This window comes from Nesoenas mayeri, assembly GCF_963082525.1.
Source record: "Nesoenas mayeri genome assembly, chromosome: 4".
NCBI classification, from domain to species: Eukaryota; Metazoa; Chordata; class Aves; order Columbiformes; family Columbidae; genus Nesoenas; species Nesoenas mayeri.
In genome coordinates, this window is record NC_137540.1 from 6,724,145 (window position 1) to 6,741,537 (window position 17,393).

A 17,393-nucleotide genomic window follows, 5' to 3' on the forward strand; every position below is an offset into this window, starting at 1 on the left:
TTACAAAAAGTGCAATAGTTACAGAAATATTAAGAGATAAAACAGCTGCATGTTTAATTGCCCTGCGAAAACAAAACCTTTGTGAGCGTGTGACGTACTGGATTGCACAGATTTTTAGCATTAGCATCTGGTGTGAGTTACAGAAACATGTTTGTCAGTGCGCTAGTCCAGCTCAGAACTTTCCAATATTTTCCACGTCCTTATGACAAGGAGAGTGTGGGGTTGTTTTTGTGAATAAAGTGCCTGTGGAAATAAAAATCCCAAAGTTGCCTGCAAGCTTCAAGCATATAAAAGCACAGCCCATACTTGAAGATAATGAGTGCTAACCCAACAAATGTATAGAATAACTGGTCAACAGAAGCCAAGATAAAGCTTGAGAAAGGAATATTATATTGCTTTTGAGAGTTTACTGTGTTAGTTCATCTTCCAAATGTTTCTGCTTGGGCCTTAACTCTATAACTTAGTTTTCTTTAAAGAAAAATAAGTTCATTTGAAAAATATATATATATATATATATCACTCGTTTTAATGCCAGACTTCAATCTGGTAGAGATTTTTTCTTTTTAACCTGTTAAAAGTACAGTGGCCAAATGCTTCGATGACTCAATTCAGGGCACAACAGTTTGAGGAATGGGTTTTTCTTAAGTGCAGAATTAAATGGGAGTCATTGTTATTACCCCAATATTAGGACTGAGGAGGAACGATTTCCAAGCGTCAAGGTTTAAAGCATTATAGTGCTAAAACTTGTATATGTAGTTATTTGGGGTATGCAAAATATTAGTCAAGTACTTGGTTATATTTTGCTGTTAATTTTATGCTTTAAAAGAGGTTATTTGGTCCTAATTTTAATTAGAAAAACTGACAGATGTTGCAATAATTTCTGTTATGATAAAGTAGGAGCATCTATTTAATGATACTTCTTCACAAAGTTTACATTAGATCAGTAAATTTACTTAAAACTATGGAAGTAGCTTTATGAAAATTAATGTGAAATTTAATCTCTGGGCTACTTAGAATTGGCCACGTGCCACTGAACCCAATCTTTAAACTGCATATGGAGGCAAGGAGAGAATTTCTTTATCTCGTGCTACTTTTCAACTAGACTAGAAGAAAGTGAGGCTAGATTACTGGGTTTGCCTATTTTCTTTGTAGAAGAATAACATGTTTCAGCTGTACTGAATAGCTTAGCTTCTTATTTTCAGTACACACAACTTAAACTTTCCTCGAGACTCAGATTTAAAGTGTCTTTGGTTCAGACACATTTTCACCTGCTTTTTTTTTTTCCCCTGTATTTTTCTAATAGATGCATTTTATTGGTGTACATTATTATTTTATTGCGATTTATTGGTGTACCAAAAAAGCTGCATTCTGTTCTGCTAATCTAAATCTCTGATCTTAGTTTTTCTGCTTTTCATCCATGGCTAGTAAAATATGCATTTGCTGTTTATATTAGATTAATGAGAGATTGCATCCAGTTGCCTTAATTGCTTGGAGGAAAACTGACCTTGACCATTTGAAGCTTTCTGTATTTCTCAAATTCCTGTAACCTGTATAATTGCAATAAAACCTTTTTAATATAGTCCAGCCGCTATTTTAAGAGCCACGTGTCACTATCTTTACTGAGTGTTCAACTATTAAGAAAAACCCCACAAAACCAAAGCACCTTTTTAATGGGTAAGCACTGTTTGTTTGCGTTTTTATTTTTGCGGGGGTCACTTTAAAGGTGTTTTGTCTGCAGCGCTTTTCTCTTTGAGTGAGGAAGTATCAAGAGCACTTAATAAAATCACTGATGCTGCAGCAAATGGTGTGGGGAGACTATGCAGGAGCATTTTCCAACATCTCATTACCTTTGTAGGGGTTATATTTTAGGCGGCTGATCAGCTGGATAAAGTGCACTAAGGTGGATTTCACAAGGCGGGGAAGTCACCCTGAAAATGGGTTGGGGCTTGTTTGGTGGGTTGTGAATTTTTTTCTTGTTTTGGGGTTGTTTGGGTGGGTGGGTTTTGGGAGATGTGTGTGGTTGGTTTCTGTTGTTGTGTGGTGCTGTGTTTGTGTATGTGTGTGTTTGGGGTTTTTTTTATGGGTAAGGATAAGGACTAAACCATCTTTTCCTCCAAAACTTAGGTCCAGCCCTGAGGCACCTCTCTGCTGTTCCACATTCACCAAGCAGTTACTTACCCTAGAACTGGGACATAGTTCCAGGTTAGTCCTTGCTTACGAAAACTGAAAATTTGGGTGCGTTGCCTAGAAGTGCCAGCTTTTGGATTTGGGAAGAAGGGTCATCTGTATTTCCTTCTAAGCCCCAATGGTGTTTTATGTGTGTGTGTGTTGTTTGTTTTGCATATGAGGCTTTTAGAAGTAAATCCTATGGGGCTATGAAGAGCAGTCACTTTTTAATTAGATGGACATCTTAATATATATGCTTATGTTTAAGGAAAGATTTTGAACTTGGCTTAAGTCCAAGTGCACAGTCAGTTTATGATCCCACTTCCCCCAAACAGAAAGTAAGAAGGTCCCCCCCCTGCGGGAACTAAATCTCCGCGTCCCGGTGTTTGCGCAGCTCCTGTCCGGCTGGTCCGCACCGCACCTGCTCCCGCCGCGGGGCCGGGGCGGCGTGCGGGTCCCCGCTGCGCCCCGTTCCGCTCCCGCCCTCCAGCCCCAGCCGCCCTGCCGCCACTAACGGGCTCGGCGCTCGGCCGCGGGGCGGACCCGCTACCCGCCCACAGCCCCGGGGTCAGGGCCCGCAGGCCTCGCCTCCCGCCCGCCCCCGCCATCTTAAGCCGCTAGGCGCTGGCGTGGGGGGGAGTGCGGGGCGGGGACAGCGGCGGCGGGATGGCCGGCTGGACGTGGCTGCTGCGGGCCCCCACCGCCACCGAGCTGCTGCTGGCGGCCGTGTGCTGGCTGGGCTGCTACTGGCTGCTGCGGCGGCCGCGGGCGCTGCCGGGGCTGCCGCCGGGCCCCGCGCCCTGGCCGCTGGTGGGGAACTTCGGCTTCGCGCTGCTGCCGCCGCCGCTGCTGCGGAGGTGGGCGGTGCAGGTGCGGGGCGGCGGCCGCGGCCACCTCGCCTTCTCCCCGCACGTCTTCCTCACCCGCCTCAGCAAGATGTACGGCGGCGTCTTCCGGCTCTTCGTGGGCAGCCGCCCCTTCATCGTCCTCAACACGTTCGGGGCGGTGCGGGAGGCGCTGGTGCAGAAGGCGGAGGTGTTCAGCGACCGGCCCTCCGTCCCCATCGTCCTCATGATCACCCGCAAGAAGGGTAAGGAGGAGGGTGAGCCCCGGGGTCCCGCTGCTCAGGCACCGCTCGCTCCGCCGAAATTGGTCGATAACTATTGGGAATGACAGGCTGAGCCAGCTCCTTGGTCTCTGCTCATCGCCTGTGTCCCCTGCCCCGCTGGTGACAGCACGTAGAGAGACACCCACCCTGCACCCAGGGGAGCGGCAGCATCCCTGTGGATGTGGCAGCGCTCCGGTGTGCACCGCAGCGGCATGACGACCGAAATGCGGATTCCTTCACCAGCCTTCACAGTAAAGATCATGGCGTCTGTGCAGGGACATAAGGAACTGTCACTTTATCATTTTAGCTACCTCAGGAGGAGAAATTTCAGGTGCTTTAGCAGCAGCATGAAGTAATTTTGTGCTTGGCCGGTTCTTAGCAAGGTAACGATGGCTAAGAACAGGCTCTGTGAAGTCCCATAGCTGCCCATTCTCTGCTGTCTGTGTGCGAGCTGCTGTTGCAGCTGTGTTATTCTGCTTGTCAAAACTTACTGATCATTTATTTTTTTAATAGGTTAAAGGAGAGTTTACTAGCTTTCTCAAAAAAAAAAAAGGCTTAGGGTGTTTAAACACATGATGGCAATATTGCAGTTAGAATTTCTTCATGTTTAGTCTTTAGGTTCATTAGAGATCTCAGCATTTGTGTCAGTTTAGGAGGGGTGGCCTGGGAGGCTTGTTATTGTGCTAATTGTATTGTAAAACTTATCTTTTAATTTCCATGATCAAGGAAAGCTATTAGTTAAATGCCTGAAACTTTAATAGGAATTAGACATTGTTAAGGAGCATGAAGTCCTGGTTATTCTGGGTTCTTGTTGCTTCAGAATTTAGTATTGTATTTTCTTCAGGTTTTTTGTTTTGTTTTCTAAGAATGCAATTGTCTATGCTGCGTATGTTGACTTTTCACGTCATGTAGAGATTTATCATTGAGAGTGAAGTACTATTGCACTATTATTGCCTTGCAGTGATCCAGTTTCTCTTACCTCTGTTATTCTGGCTTTATGCTCTTCTTCCTCCTTAATCTGCCTTTTATGTTATTCTTTCCTAGCTTGCAAATCTATTAGTGTTGTGCAGCAGTGCATAGTGAGCACTGAGAGGTTTATTGTGGCTAGGAGAGCCTTCTTTACATTCAAGACAATAGGTCTGTTTTCTTTTATGGAGGTATTTGGATCCTAAAACTAATTTTCCTAATGACAGAAAAGGGAGGAGATGGTGGATGTATAGTCTGTTTTGGCGATATTTGTTGTGGGATAGAAATAGTGATAATATTCTGTTTTGTTCCAAGAAACCCATGGTGGTTCTGCACCCCAGCCACAAACTCTGGAAAACAAAGTTGGTTCTTGACCAAATTCAGCCCCAAACAAGCCTGTTTTTTCACCTTCTGGTGCTACTTGAGAAAGGGGATCTGAAAAGTTTGTGGTTCTTTAATGAAGTGCTAGGGGGTAGATATTTGAATGGGTTTCCTAAGGAATGTCTTTGTGGAGAGACGATAAAGTTCAGCTGATTCTCAGCTTGTTCTGACTCTCCATACTGTCCTGCTTTTTTTGTTTAGGCCTCTTGAAACTAGGTCATGTGTTTATATTCTTCAGTCTGGCATTACCACTATGAATAGATAATGTAATCGGAAAATGTGGCTGGATAGATTAACAGCTTTATGTTACACTCGAACTATTTATACCTTTGGGATTGCAGACCCTTCTGAGTACAGCTGTCTTGTTTGCATATCTATAGATTTCTGTTTCTAGCTATAGATTTCTTGTTTATTCTCCTTTTTGCACCTATGAACGTTAGGTAGTAATAGAAAAGTAGGTAACATTAAGTTCTGGAACACAGTGCATATTTCTATTGCTAATTTCTTATGGCCTCTTAACATTAAGATTTGCAGCTGGCAGAATTGATGTTGCCTTTATAAAGTAACTTTTCATTTCCAGAAACAAGCGTATTTCGTGTCACTTTACTAGAAGAACAAAAGCAGAACTAGCCTTGTGTTTTGATGGCTCTAAGTTTTCTCAGGTTAACCATGGAGTACATTAGAAACAGCAGGTTGTGTGTTTTGTTACGCTGCGCTATGTCTGGTGTGGTCTGTTAATTCAATAAAAGAGGTGTTTGTAAGTGAGCAGGATTTATATTTGAAGCTGAATGGTTGAATTTAATGATGCAACGGTGCAGAACACGCGCCTGGAGGCATCAAAGCTGTTGAGATGCAGATCAGGTAGGTTTTTGCCAAGTGACTCTGAACTTGTCTTTACGTTCCCAGTTTGTTTGCAGCGCGTGTATCCTGCATTGATTATAGTTTAAGCAAAACCTTGTTGTATTAGAAATGTGTACACAGAGAGGTTTGCATAACATGAAGGGGAAAAGAAATGCAAACCGGTTTGTGTTTTAATATTTTCTGTTCTGCCTCGCTGAAGGAATTTGTATCTCAGGGCAGTGAGCTGAAAAGGGTATAGTTAACCTATGGCCCAGAGATCATTCCTATGAAATTGGTGTCATCTGTAATAAGCACCTACAGTACCTTTTCTCCACCTATTAGTGCCTCGCAAAGACTAATAAACCTGTTGGTGTAGTTATGTTCATATAACTGAGAGGGAAAAGGAGGGACAGGATTTCCCAAAGCTGTTATGAAGCAGCTTGTTTTCTTGCTTTAGCGTCAAGCCCAGAGCTTGGGATAGATTTGCTGTGTGTTGTTTCCCTCCCTTCTGGCTCTTGGGTTGCAGGCCTGGCTATTTCTTCTTCAAGACAGAGCATTTTGGTTTCAGACTCCCCCATTCTCTTCCAGGTGTTATTTTTGCACCTTATGGCCCTGTCTGGAAGCAACAGAGGAAATTCTCTCTCTCAACACTGCGTCATTTTGGAGTAGGAAGACACAGCTTAGAGCCTAAAATCATTGAGGAGCTGAAGTACATAAAGGAGGAAATGCTGAAGCACGGCAAGGATTCATTTAATCCCTTCCCGATCATTCGCAACGCAGTGTCCAACGTTATCTGTTCCATGGCGTTCGGTAAGCGTTTTGGCTACCAAGATGTTGAGTTCAAGGCAATGCTGAAGAACATGGCCCGTGCACTAGAGCTCAGCGTGAACAGCTACATGATCCTGGTCAATATTTGCCCTTGGCTGTACTACCTTCCCTTTGGGCCTTTCCGGGAACTTAGGAAAACAGAATTAGATATGACCGCTTTTCTGAAGAAAATAATTGCACAGCACAGGGATACACTGGATGTGGCAAATCCCAGGGACTTCATTGATATGTACTTGATCCATGCAGAAGAAGAGAAGAACAACAAGGAGAGCAGTTTTAATGAGGACTACCTGTTTTTTATCATTGGTGACCTCTTCATCGCAGGCACAGACACGACTTCCAACACAATACTGTGGTGCCTGCTCTACATGTCTCTCTACCCAGAAGTACAAGGTAAGACTATTTTTATTCTAGGTATTTGATTGCAAACCTTAAAGCGTTGGTACACCAGTCATTTGGACTGCAAATAGTACACGTGTATGTATAATTTGAAAGGCTGATATGTGGTTAGACATCTGTCCTGCACTGCTATGATGATCTCTAGGTTAGTGCTGTATATTAAGTACCTAAATCACCTTTTAGTCTATGCATTTGTGCTGGTTTGGGACAACTTGATATTTCCCAAGCAATTCCAGGGAACCTTGGCATGTTGGAAAAGCTGTTGCAATTGTGGCATTCCAGGCCTATACTTGTGATACATGTGAGATATGTAGCGATAAGCTCTACTTTTATGTCTCCCTGAGCAGGGATGTTCTTGAGCCTTGCGGCAGAGTTTGGGGAAGTGAAACACTGCTTGCTGTAGAGGAAGGTTAAATTAGAGACAGCTTAAGCAAATTGGACTTAAGCAAGTCCACAGCGCCAGCTGGTCAGTGTCGTTGCGAGGCCTCTTCCCATCAGTGTGGAATGATATGGCAGTTGGGTAGGTTGCTGATGATGGGGAGGGGAAAGAGACACGTGGAGCACGTGGCCCCAAAGGACAAGCAGAAGGAACTGGGCTTGTTCAGTAGTAGGGAAAGATGATTGAGGGGATGATCTTATGCTCTTTGCAGATCAGAAGATGCTCAGAAGGTGGAGGCAGTCTCCTCTGAGGTGTGCAGTGGAGGGAAGAGAAGCGGCAGAGACAGTCTACAATGAGATAATTCTGATCAGTTTGTAGGAGAAGAATGGCCTATGAAGATAGCAAAGAGTGCAACAGATTGCCTTGAGAGTTAACAGAAGTATTGGGAAGTGTTCAAAACTCACTGGGGTGTGATCCCGAGTAGTCTGATCTACTCTCAGAGTTGGATCTAACTTGGAAGGTGACTTTGCTTTGAGTTAGGGCCTAGATCAGATGACCTCTGTAGGTTCCCTGCAACCCCAGTTGTTTGGTGATGCTGTGATCTGGTTACTGTTTGTAACAGAGATCTAGAAAATGACTTGTAGGTTTTTATGTAAAAAATACCAGTGGTGTGGGAGAGGTTACAATATTACAATAAAATAGTACTTGATAGAGTTGTAGTTCAAATCTTGTTGGGATAAATTTCCATCAGTAAAGACTTAAAATTAATTTTGGTTCACTAATTTTCTATACTGAGTCTTTTATAGTACACATGGTTGCACAGCCTGCGTTTTCTTTAGTACTGTTTAGCAAATTTAGATGGTTGAATTTAAGAAAAATAAGACGATTTAGTAATTTATTAGCAGCTTCTCCCAAAGTCCTACATAGCAACTGATTTCTACTAGAAAGATTGTTGGGTAAATGCAGCCTTAAAACCCTGGCAGGATGGACAGATTCTACTTGGGTAACTCTACCTCAGTTTATAGCAGTGAAACATTTCCCCTGCTTTGCCCAGATTCTTGTTAACTTGGAGTGAAGAAGAGTAAACCTCAAGTTATCTAAGACCAGTATAAGCCTGGAATACTTTTATCACATATTTGGGATTTTGAGCTTTCCAGATGCTGCAGCTGCTTTACAGATAAGCAAATAGATACTTGTTTACAGCACCTCTGTCCGAAATAATCTCTTTAAATAGGTCAAGACCGTAGTTCGTTGCACAAAGTTAACCAAATTGTTGACAAGGATTGCAAAATAGGGCATCAGTTCAGTATGTGGGAGAGAGAGTCCACTGGGGACAAATGTAAAATTAAATTTTATTGCGTAGACTTATTATTCTGTTTTTAATGGTTGTGTATTATTCCTGTTTGAGTTGATACACACTTACATGAATTAGGTACGGTTTAAATTACACAAATGAGACCTACAGGAGTTTTGTGAGGTTAAAAAGAACCCTTTCCTGATCCCTGGTATGGTACATGTATGTGCCAGTCAGTTTTCTCTCTTCTGCTGATCTCTAACCTTTCTATTGCCCCTCTCTGGTTTCCCCTTATGCTGTAGCTGTTGTCAAACACTATAAATAAGCTCAGTAGTCCAGAGTGTATTATTTAGCTATAGGATGTGATTCTCTGACTTCTAGTATCCTCCTGGAAGCTACACTAAGGTGCTTGCAAAATAAGGAGGTGACTGGTGACAGCCAGAATGGCTTCACTATGGGCAAATCGTGCCTGACGAATTTGGTGGCCTTCTACAATGGGGCTTCAGTGTTGGTGGTAAGGGAAGAGGAACTGATGTCATGTACCTGGACTTGTGCAAAGCATTTGACGCCATCCTTGTCCCTAAACTAAAGAGAGATGGATTTGGTGGATGGACCGCTCAGTGGATAAGGAATTGGCTGGCTGGTTACACTCAAAGAGTTGCAGTCAACAGCTCCAAGTGGAGACCAGTGACAAGTGGCATTTGTCAGGGGTTGGTATTAGGACCAGTGCTGTTTAACATCTTCGTTGGTGACATGGACAGTGAGTTTGCCCATGACACTGAGCTGTGTGGTGCTGTTGACATACTGGAGGGAATGGATGTCATCCAGAGGGACCTTGACAGGCTGGAGGGGTGGGCCTGTGTGAAGCTCATGAAGTTCAACAAGGCCAGTGCAAGGTCCTGCACATGGATTGGACATGTGCAGTCCCAAGCACAAATACAGGCTGGGGAGAGAAGGCGCTGAGAGCAGCCCTGAGGAGAGGAACTGGGGGTGTTGGTTGATGAGAAGCTCAGCGTGACCTGGTGACATGCGCTTGCAGCCCAGAAAGCCAACGATGTCCTGGGCTGCGTCAGAAGAAGTACGACCATCAGGTTGAGGGAGGTGATTCTCCCCCTCTGCTCTGCTCTGGTGAGACCCTGCCTGGAGTGCCATGTTCAGCTTTGGGGCCCAAACATCAGAGGGACATGGACATGTTGGAGCGAGTCCAGAGGAGGCCACCAAGATGATCAGAGGGATGGAGCACCTCTCCTGTGAAAAGAGGCTGAGAGACTTGCGGTTGTTCAGCCTGGAGAAGGCTCCAGGGAAACCATATAGCACCTTCCAGTGCCTAAAGCGGGTGTACAAGAAAACTGGAGAGGGACATTTTACAAGGGCATGTAGCGATAGGACATGAGGTAGCGGCTTTAATAAGGAAGAAATTCATCACTATGAGGGTGGTGAGGCACAGGAACAGGCTGCCTGGATAAGCTGTGGATGCCCCATCTTGGAAATGTTCCAGGCCAGGCTTTGAGCAACCTGGTCTAGTGGAAGGTGACCCTGCCCATGGCAGCGGGTTGGAACTAGATGATCTTTAAGGTCCTTTACAACCCAAACCATTCTATTCCATTCTTATTTTTCCTATCCCCTAAAGGAAATATCTGAATTGCACAACTTTAAGCAGTAGCAGATGTTGCAGTCATGGGAAGGCAAATGAAGGGCCATCAGGGTAAAAAATGAGAAAGAATGTATTAGTTTGTGGAAGCCAGTTTTGCTTTTTACATGGAAGAGACAAGGGGGATTGTTTGTGTGTGCGTGAATATAGTGAACACAGCGAGGAGTATTTGATTTGCTGTTCCCTGGCTTGGTTTTGGTCCTTGACTTCTCAAGATCTGCGACATTTTTAAATAAATGAAATGTAATGGAGCAGTTCAAATAACCTGCTGCTAGCGATGGACTCTCGAGATCTGTGTTTTTGTAGCTGGTAACGTGAGCAGCAGTTTGACCGCTTTCTGTATAGTTCCACTTATCTTTACAAACCTTGAAGAAGTGTTTGACAGGATAAGATGCTGGTGTGACATTTGGCATGACACAATCTCCTTTATTTTTTTTTTCATATTGAAAACTTGTTTATTTTATTGTGGACATGCATACCTGAATAGAGGGCTATAATGTGTCCTTTAAAGAAATAGCGAAACCCCACAAAGCAGGTACCCGGAGCCACACCATCAGCATATCTCTTGCTGTCGGTATTGTTTTACTGTGTTCCTTATATGAGAACTTGTTTTCCTACCAAACCCAGAAGGTGGCAGCAACTGTTCGCTGAACGCAGTTTGCACAGTGTTTCTGATTGCTGCTCTGCAAACTCAGAGATTCTTTTGCATTGAGCTCTTATTTAATCTTGAATCAGAGAGAAAAGAGCAAAAACTGAAGAGTATCAGCAGCCTGGATTCTGAGTCTTGGAAAAGCAGGAGAACCACGAAATGTTCAGGATATCAAGGGTAAAGAATGAAAACTGACTTTTATTGTCTTTGATTAAAGGTTAATTTTGAGGTCTCCTCTTTCACGTTTGTCTTTTGCTGTGTAATTGGTTTCCGAATTACCTGGCAGAAAAGGTGCATCATCCTGCAGGTGGTTGAAGCAAACCTTGTGTCTTGGAACCCCGTATGAAGAGAATTACTTATGCATTGAGCTGTTAGCGAGGTGAAAGGGACAAACAAACATTTTGATGCTTTGTGCTTCACCTGAACGAGAAGGGAGATAAGGTTGTTAACTCCTGTTTTTCCTTTGCGCTGCATGCATTCGCTTTTTCTTCATTTTTTTAAATGCAGGCGAGAAGCTTGATGTTTTCACCATTCAAATTGCTGTGTAGTTAAACTAAGATTATGAATACATTTGGAACTGGAAAGGAACTTCTCCTGGTCTTTTCTAATACAGAAGTGCTGGCAATGTCTGTTGTCTCGGTAGCTTTACTCTTGACAGTTGTCGACATTGAGCTTGGTTGTTTTATTCTGAACTGAGTTCGTTCTTAAGGCTTATGTTGGCATAAATATTGCAGCGAGAGATCACGTCTTAAAGTAATTTTCAACAAATCTATGTAAAGAGTGAAACATAGGAAAATGAAACTGGGAGGGTGTCTTCTCACATATTGTGCGTATTTTTTTCTTTTTATTTTTCTTTCTCACTCCGTTTGAATAGAGAAGGTTCATGCAGAAGTTGAAGCGGTTCTAGGACGTGACAAAGTTCCCTCTCTTGCCCACAAGGCTCAAATGCCCTTCACAGAGGCAACCATCCTGGAAGTGCAGAGGATGACTGCGGTCGTTCCCCTTTCTATTCCTCGAATGGCCTCAGAAAATGCTGGTAAGACTTCTTAATAGTGTATTTCTTTTGTACATTAAGATCTGGTGGGCAACCAAGATGATTAAGAGAGTGAAGCATCTCCCTTATGAGGAAAGGCTGAGGGAGCTGGGGCTCTTTAGTTTGGAGAAGAGGAGACTGAGGGGTGACCTTATTAATGTTTATAAATATACAAAGGGTGAGTGTCAGGAGGATGGAGCCAGGCTGTTCTCAGTGACAAACAATGATAAGACAAGGGATAATGGGTTTAAACTGGAACATAAGAGGTTCCACTTAAATTTGAGAAGAAACTTCTTCTCAGTGAGGGTGCCAGAGCCTGGAACAGGCTGCCCAGGGGGGTTGTGGAGTCTCCTTCTCTGGGGACATTCCAACCCGCCTGGACACCTTCCTGTGTAACCTCATCTGGGTGTTCCTGCTCCATGGGGGGATTGCACTGGATGAGCTTTCCAGGTCCCTTCCAATCCCCGACATTCTGTGATTCTATGATTCTATGATCTAGTGATAACTTGCAAAGACCTCAATTATGTATTAGACATGTAACTCAGGTCTGTAAAATGTCATTTATAGAAAGTAGATTGAGATGCTCCTGTTTAAGCACCATGTCTGACCTGATGTCCAGAAATTTTCTGCTTTAGAGGGATTTCTGGGAGTCAGCTTGTGTTGAATGATGTGCTTAGTGGTAGTTGGCAGCTGAGACTCCACCTTTGTACCTGGAACAGCAGAGTTATTTTTGGCCATCTGACACAGAGCTCTGGAAATATCAATTTGGAGCAGCTGGTTTGCTAAAGCTTAAAGGGCTTATACCACTGAGCTCTGCATCTACAGAAAACAGTAATCAATATCCTTTTTCAAGTGATCTCGCTGGCTATATGTTTTCATAAACATAGCTGAACACCAGCTAAAGTGATCTTCTAGTTGTGTTTTTAATGTGTCTCCCACATTTACATTTAGCAGCTTGTCACATCCTCTGTCTCTGTGCTTGTGTTTAAAGTTCTACAGGGATATACCATCCCTAAGGGCAGCGTGATCGTGCCCAACTTGTGGTCAGTACACAGAGATCCTAACATTTGGGAGAAACCCGATGAATTTCAACCCTCAAGATTTCTGGATGAAAATGGCCAGCTAATTAAGAAAGAGGCATTCATTCCTTTTGGAATGGGTAAGACATCCACCTGCAGTCAGTAGCTGGTTGGGGTGGTGGTGCTGTCTCAAGTGTTGGGCCTTGGAGGTGTGAGGTGGGACCATGTAGGACCAACTACAGAGTTAGTTTATTGTTACAGTTGGTGACTTGCAAAATGGGTCGGGTTCCTAAAAGCTCCAGTTGCCAGGCAAAAATGAGAAATGATAAATAGTCCTTTGATAGTACTATTGCTACAGATGCAAATGGTGTTAATATGAAGCAATACAGCTGAGCAAGGCTTAGACTCAGATGAGGGAGAGCAAAGCTTCTGAGTTCATAGCTTAAGAAAAGCTTGAGCCCTTCTGTGTTTGGGCTCTGCTAGCTCAGGATTTGCATGTGTGTTAACAAATGGTCAACAGGATTAAAGCAGTAATACGTCTCTTCTGACTGTTCTTTAGGTAAACGCGTGTGCATGGGAGAGCAGTTGGCAAAAATGGAGCTGTTCTTAATTTTTGCAAGTCTAATGCAAAGTTTTACCTTTTTGTATCCTGAAAATGCTGCAAAACCATCTATGGACGGAAGGTTTGGTCTAACATTAGCTCCGTGTCCTTTCAATATAATAGCTTTGAAGAAATAACATCAAAAAGATTACACAAAGAAACTGCACTTTAAAAATCCAGCTTTGTTTCCAGCATTCTCTTACCTTCCAGAAAAACACCAACCGTATAGGCTTTCCTCGTTGGTGAGAATGATCCATTTACACTTCTGGAAGGAGAAAACCTTTTTGTCAGCTGTTGCATTCCACAGATGAGCTGGCAGCATAGTTTGCAATTTGATATAAAAACTTGCTGGGCTCAATCCCTCTGTCTATAAGCTATTACTGTCAGTTGGTCAAATATTAAATACAAGAGAATGGTCCAAAACATCTGTTAATGCTTTAGCAAATAGTAATTGTTATTTTGATAAGAGCAGTATGTAAACATTTAATTTACCAAATGAGTGAAGGACATCATTTAATACAAAAAGGATTAATGGATGACAGGGTATTAGCATTTTCTGTCTAAAGAAACTTCATAACTGAGCTTAAAAAATGACAAATACTTTTTGGAAATAACTAAATGACACTTCTTTTAACCTTGGAGGATTCGTTCTTGCGAGTGACTCATAGGTGTCAATCGGATCAAATCAGTCTGGGGTCCTGGATCCAAACATTCTTGACTGTCGGGGCTCGCTATAAACAAGCAGGTACCAGCTCTGAAAACTCAGGCTTGGAGGCCACATGAATCCTTGAATATACCATGTTCTTAACATGAAAGGAGCGTGCAGCATTTGGATGCAGATGTTTTATCTCAGAATATAAATGAGAGCAGATTTCTCTAAGAAGAAACAGGAGTCTGTTCTGTCTGGTGCCAAACAGATATTCATGGCAACATCTGCGCTGCCGCTTTCCGTTTGCCATTTTCCCCGTGTCTGCAGCCTGGACAGAACAACAGCCTGCTCAAAGGGGAAAATACACGTGTAATCCTCAACTTGGGGCTTTCACTCAGGTTTTTCATGTGCAAACAGCGTGGACAGTGCCCCCACAACCTGTTTGGCTTTGGGAACTGGACTCTTACTTCAAATATGCCATATGTACAGCACTACAGATGTAGGTCTTACACGTTTAGGCATGGAACATGAGGAATCCGACAAACCTGAGGTTTGAGTATAAAGGCTTTCTCTTGATGTTCCGCAAGGAGTAAAGAGATCTGTAGTTCACACAATACTAGTGTATCAGTACCTTACTCTTTTTACGTGCAAAATTTTAGTGCTTTTTAACCACTATCAAACCAGTTGCCAAGGAAACCTGTTGTTGGGTGTTTCAGTCTTGCCTGTTATTTGAAAGATCTCTCAAACATAGAATGCGTTCTTTTGAGAGGACGTGTAACAACCCTTAAATAATTGTTCTTGATCATCCCTTAATGTCTTTATACACCTTTTGATCTAGCAGAATTTCATATCAGATGAAATAAGTTCATAGGTACTCTTTTAAGGAAATACTTTTTTCGCACCTCATTGGAGGTCTGGCAAATACTGGAAGTCCTCCTAATGTCAGGTTTATAACACTGGAATGTAAAGTTGACTATAAAGTAGAATTGAGTATTTCTTAGCAGAAACTAAACCTAAATAGTGAAAGAACAGTCAGTTCTTCAGCTTGAAATGAACCTTTATGTCATTTGCTAACTTGAACTTTTAAAAGCCAGGTAGTGCCTAGCAAAGACTGGAAGATAGTTACTTTGGATTCAAATTAAGGTTTTCTGTTAGCTGTTAGAGTGGCTTCATTTCTGAATGATACATTTGTTTGGTGAGGTACCTTGCTGTCTGTATGAGAACTTCCACTTCTCATATAGTCTAATTCTGGAATGTATAGGTTAGCTCATGCTTGTGTTAGGTCTTTTTCCTTTGTGTGGAATATTTGAAAACATAATGATGAGTTTGGCACCAATCCTAGTAAACTTGGACTAAAAGCTGACAGTATTGGAGTAATAAGCACTTATTTCTTTAACTTCATTTTTTCCAATGAACATATAGATTCTGTACAGTTGGGATTTTTGTCTGGAAATCCTTAAAGTGGTATATGCTTAATTGCAAAGCTGAAATTAAATGCTGATAATATTTATCTTTATGTTGAAATGGCTCTTTAGGCACCATAATGATGTTGGTGTACAACTGATTGCTTATATAAAATACGTGTCCTTTTAATCAATGAGGACACATTTGAAAAGCACTTTAGTATGTTTGTTTTTTTACAGATTCCAAAGACGCAATTCACGTAATTCCCTAGTATGTGGAATTGTACGTATTTGTGCTTGTTTTGCCTGCTGGGTTTAGTTTAAAACGTCACCTTTAAAAACTATCCTTCTGCAAACAGTATATTGAGAATGCAGGTTTTTGATGATACCTATAATCAAATGCTGCACAGTGCAACAAGCTAAAAACACTGATGTGAAGGTGCAACCATGTCAGTGCCTGCCAGAATGCAAGATGCTGTTGGAAATGACAATAAAGCCCTGCCTTTCATGCCTTCAGGTGCACTGAAATCTTCACAGGATGCCATGAAAGTAGCTGAACAACAGCATAAAAGCAACACAATGTTTGTGGGTTTATAAATGTGTTGCCATCTTTGGTAAACTGTAAGTAAAAGTGGTAGCAGAATCGGTTTGTATTTGTAAATACATCCCTGTTTTTTTTAGCAGAGAAAGCATCTCAAATGCCTTATTGAAAAATGTGTGTTTTATATAAGTGGATGGCTATTTCTGAACGCTGAAAATGTCCTTATTTCTAAAAATGAATTCAGACTTCACCTCAGTGTAATTTTATTTATAATAAAGTAATTCCCAAGTAAGTGTTTGACAGCTTTGCATAGTCATTTTAATGAGTTCCAGTTGTTAACTTAAGCTCGCGGCGTTTTACATCTTACAAACGAAGCTTTTGAATGAGAAGATGTTACAAAATGTTTTGGATGAGGGGGAATAAAGCAAAACAGGGAGAACACAATGCCAGGACTGTCATGACCAAATGGTAGAAAGAATATGTTTTAAAAACATTGTTACTTGGAATGAAAGGAGAGGGAAGAGTAGAGATGAAGACTTAGTGCTCCTGGCTGATTTGCTGTCAGACGAGCCTGAGTGAGGAAAGGGCGGGTTTTTTTGCATTGCGCTTTTGGTACAAAGTGCAGAGATACGAGAATACTCCACTTATTTCGTTTGAAGAAAACAAATTGCTTAATGTTTACGCCCATGCTGACTCAAGCGGGACAGGCAGTAATTGCCACGTTGTCAGCTGTTGCTGACACGAACATCTGGTTGTTCTGGTGGTAATGAGATGGAAAACGGTGGTGGTCTGCAGCCGATACGGCTCAGCCATTCGTGTTTAGAAAGGAATGATTTGTGTTGTTGTTTGCTAGATTGTTTGTGCCAGCCTGAAAATGAAATCCTCTTTTAGTTTGGAAATACTCTTTATTAGCGAGTGCTGCAAACGTTGATATAAGGAGCTGGCACTACAGCGCCCATGGGTGTTTGGAAGACAACACAGTGACCTCTGCTGCCAAGGGCGGACATTGGAGCGGCCTCTGCACAGAACCTGCCCCTGGCCAAGGGCCAGCAGGGCTGGGCAGCAGCTCCTCTGGTTCACTTGCTCTTCACTCCTGAGGAATTCTACAGCTGCTTGAAAGGAGTAGCGAGTGATGGGACAAGAGGAAATGGCCTCAAGTTGCATTGGGGAGGTTCAGATTGGATATTAGGGAAAAATTCTTCATGGAAAGGGTTGTCGGGCATAGGAACAGGCTGCCCAGGGACGTGGTGGAGTCACCATCCCTGGAGGGGTTTAAAAGGTGTTTAGACGAGGTTCTTAGGGACAGGGTTTAGTGCTGGAGTTTAGTTGGGTTATGGTTGGACTCCATGATCCTGAAGGATGAATCACAAAATATTATTCAGAGTAAATACGTACACCAACTTACTACCCTAAAAACAGTTCCACCACTTACAGAAGTATCAACTACTTTGGAAGAGTGGGCTGCTGTTAAAATAATAATGAATCC

The 17,393-nt window shown here is 42.6% G+C and overlaps 1 protein-coding gene across 1 annotated transcript; it reads left to right on the forward strand.

Moving 5' to 3' along the window:
• The first annotated feature begins 2,813 nt into the window (after window positions 1–2,813).
• On the forward strand, window positions 2,814–16,193 carry CYP2U1 (cytochrome P450 family 2 subfamily U member 1). Its single transcript, XM_080343349.1, has 5 exons — window positions 2,814–3,256; window positions 6,050–6,682; window positions 11,536–11,697; window positions 12,686–12,853; window positions 13,273–16,193. Exons 1-5 carry the CDS (start codon window positions 2,833–2,835, stop codon window positions 13,449–13,451), a joined length of 1,566 nt encoding a protein of 521 aa, XP_080199475.1. The 5' UTR covers window positions 2,814–2,832; the 3' UTR covers window positions 13,452–16,193.
• The last annotated feature ends 1,200 nt before the right edge of the window (window positions 16,194–17,393 follow it).

Excerpts from the sequence above, each read along its gene's own strand:
- CYP2U1 (XM_080343349.1), top strand. The coding sequence starts at position 2,833 with ATGGCCGGCTGGACGTGGCTGCTGCGGGCCCCCACCGCCACCGAGCTG. Across the intron at positions 6,683-11,535 it reads TCTCTACCCAGAAGTACAAG|AGAAGGTTCATGCAGAAGTT; the intron begins GTAAGACTATTT and ends CCGTTTGAATAG. Across the intron at positions 11,698-12,685 it reads AATGGCCTCAGAAAATGCTG|TTCTACAGGGATATACCATC; the intron begins GTAAGACTTCTT and ends TTGTGTTTAAAG.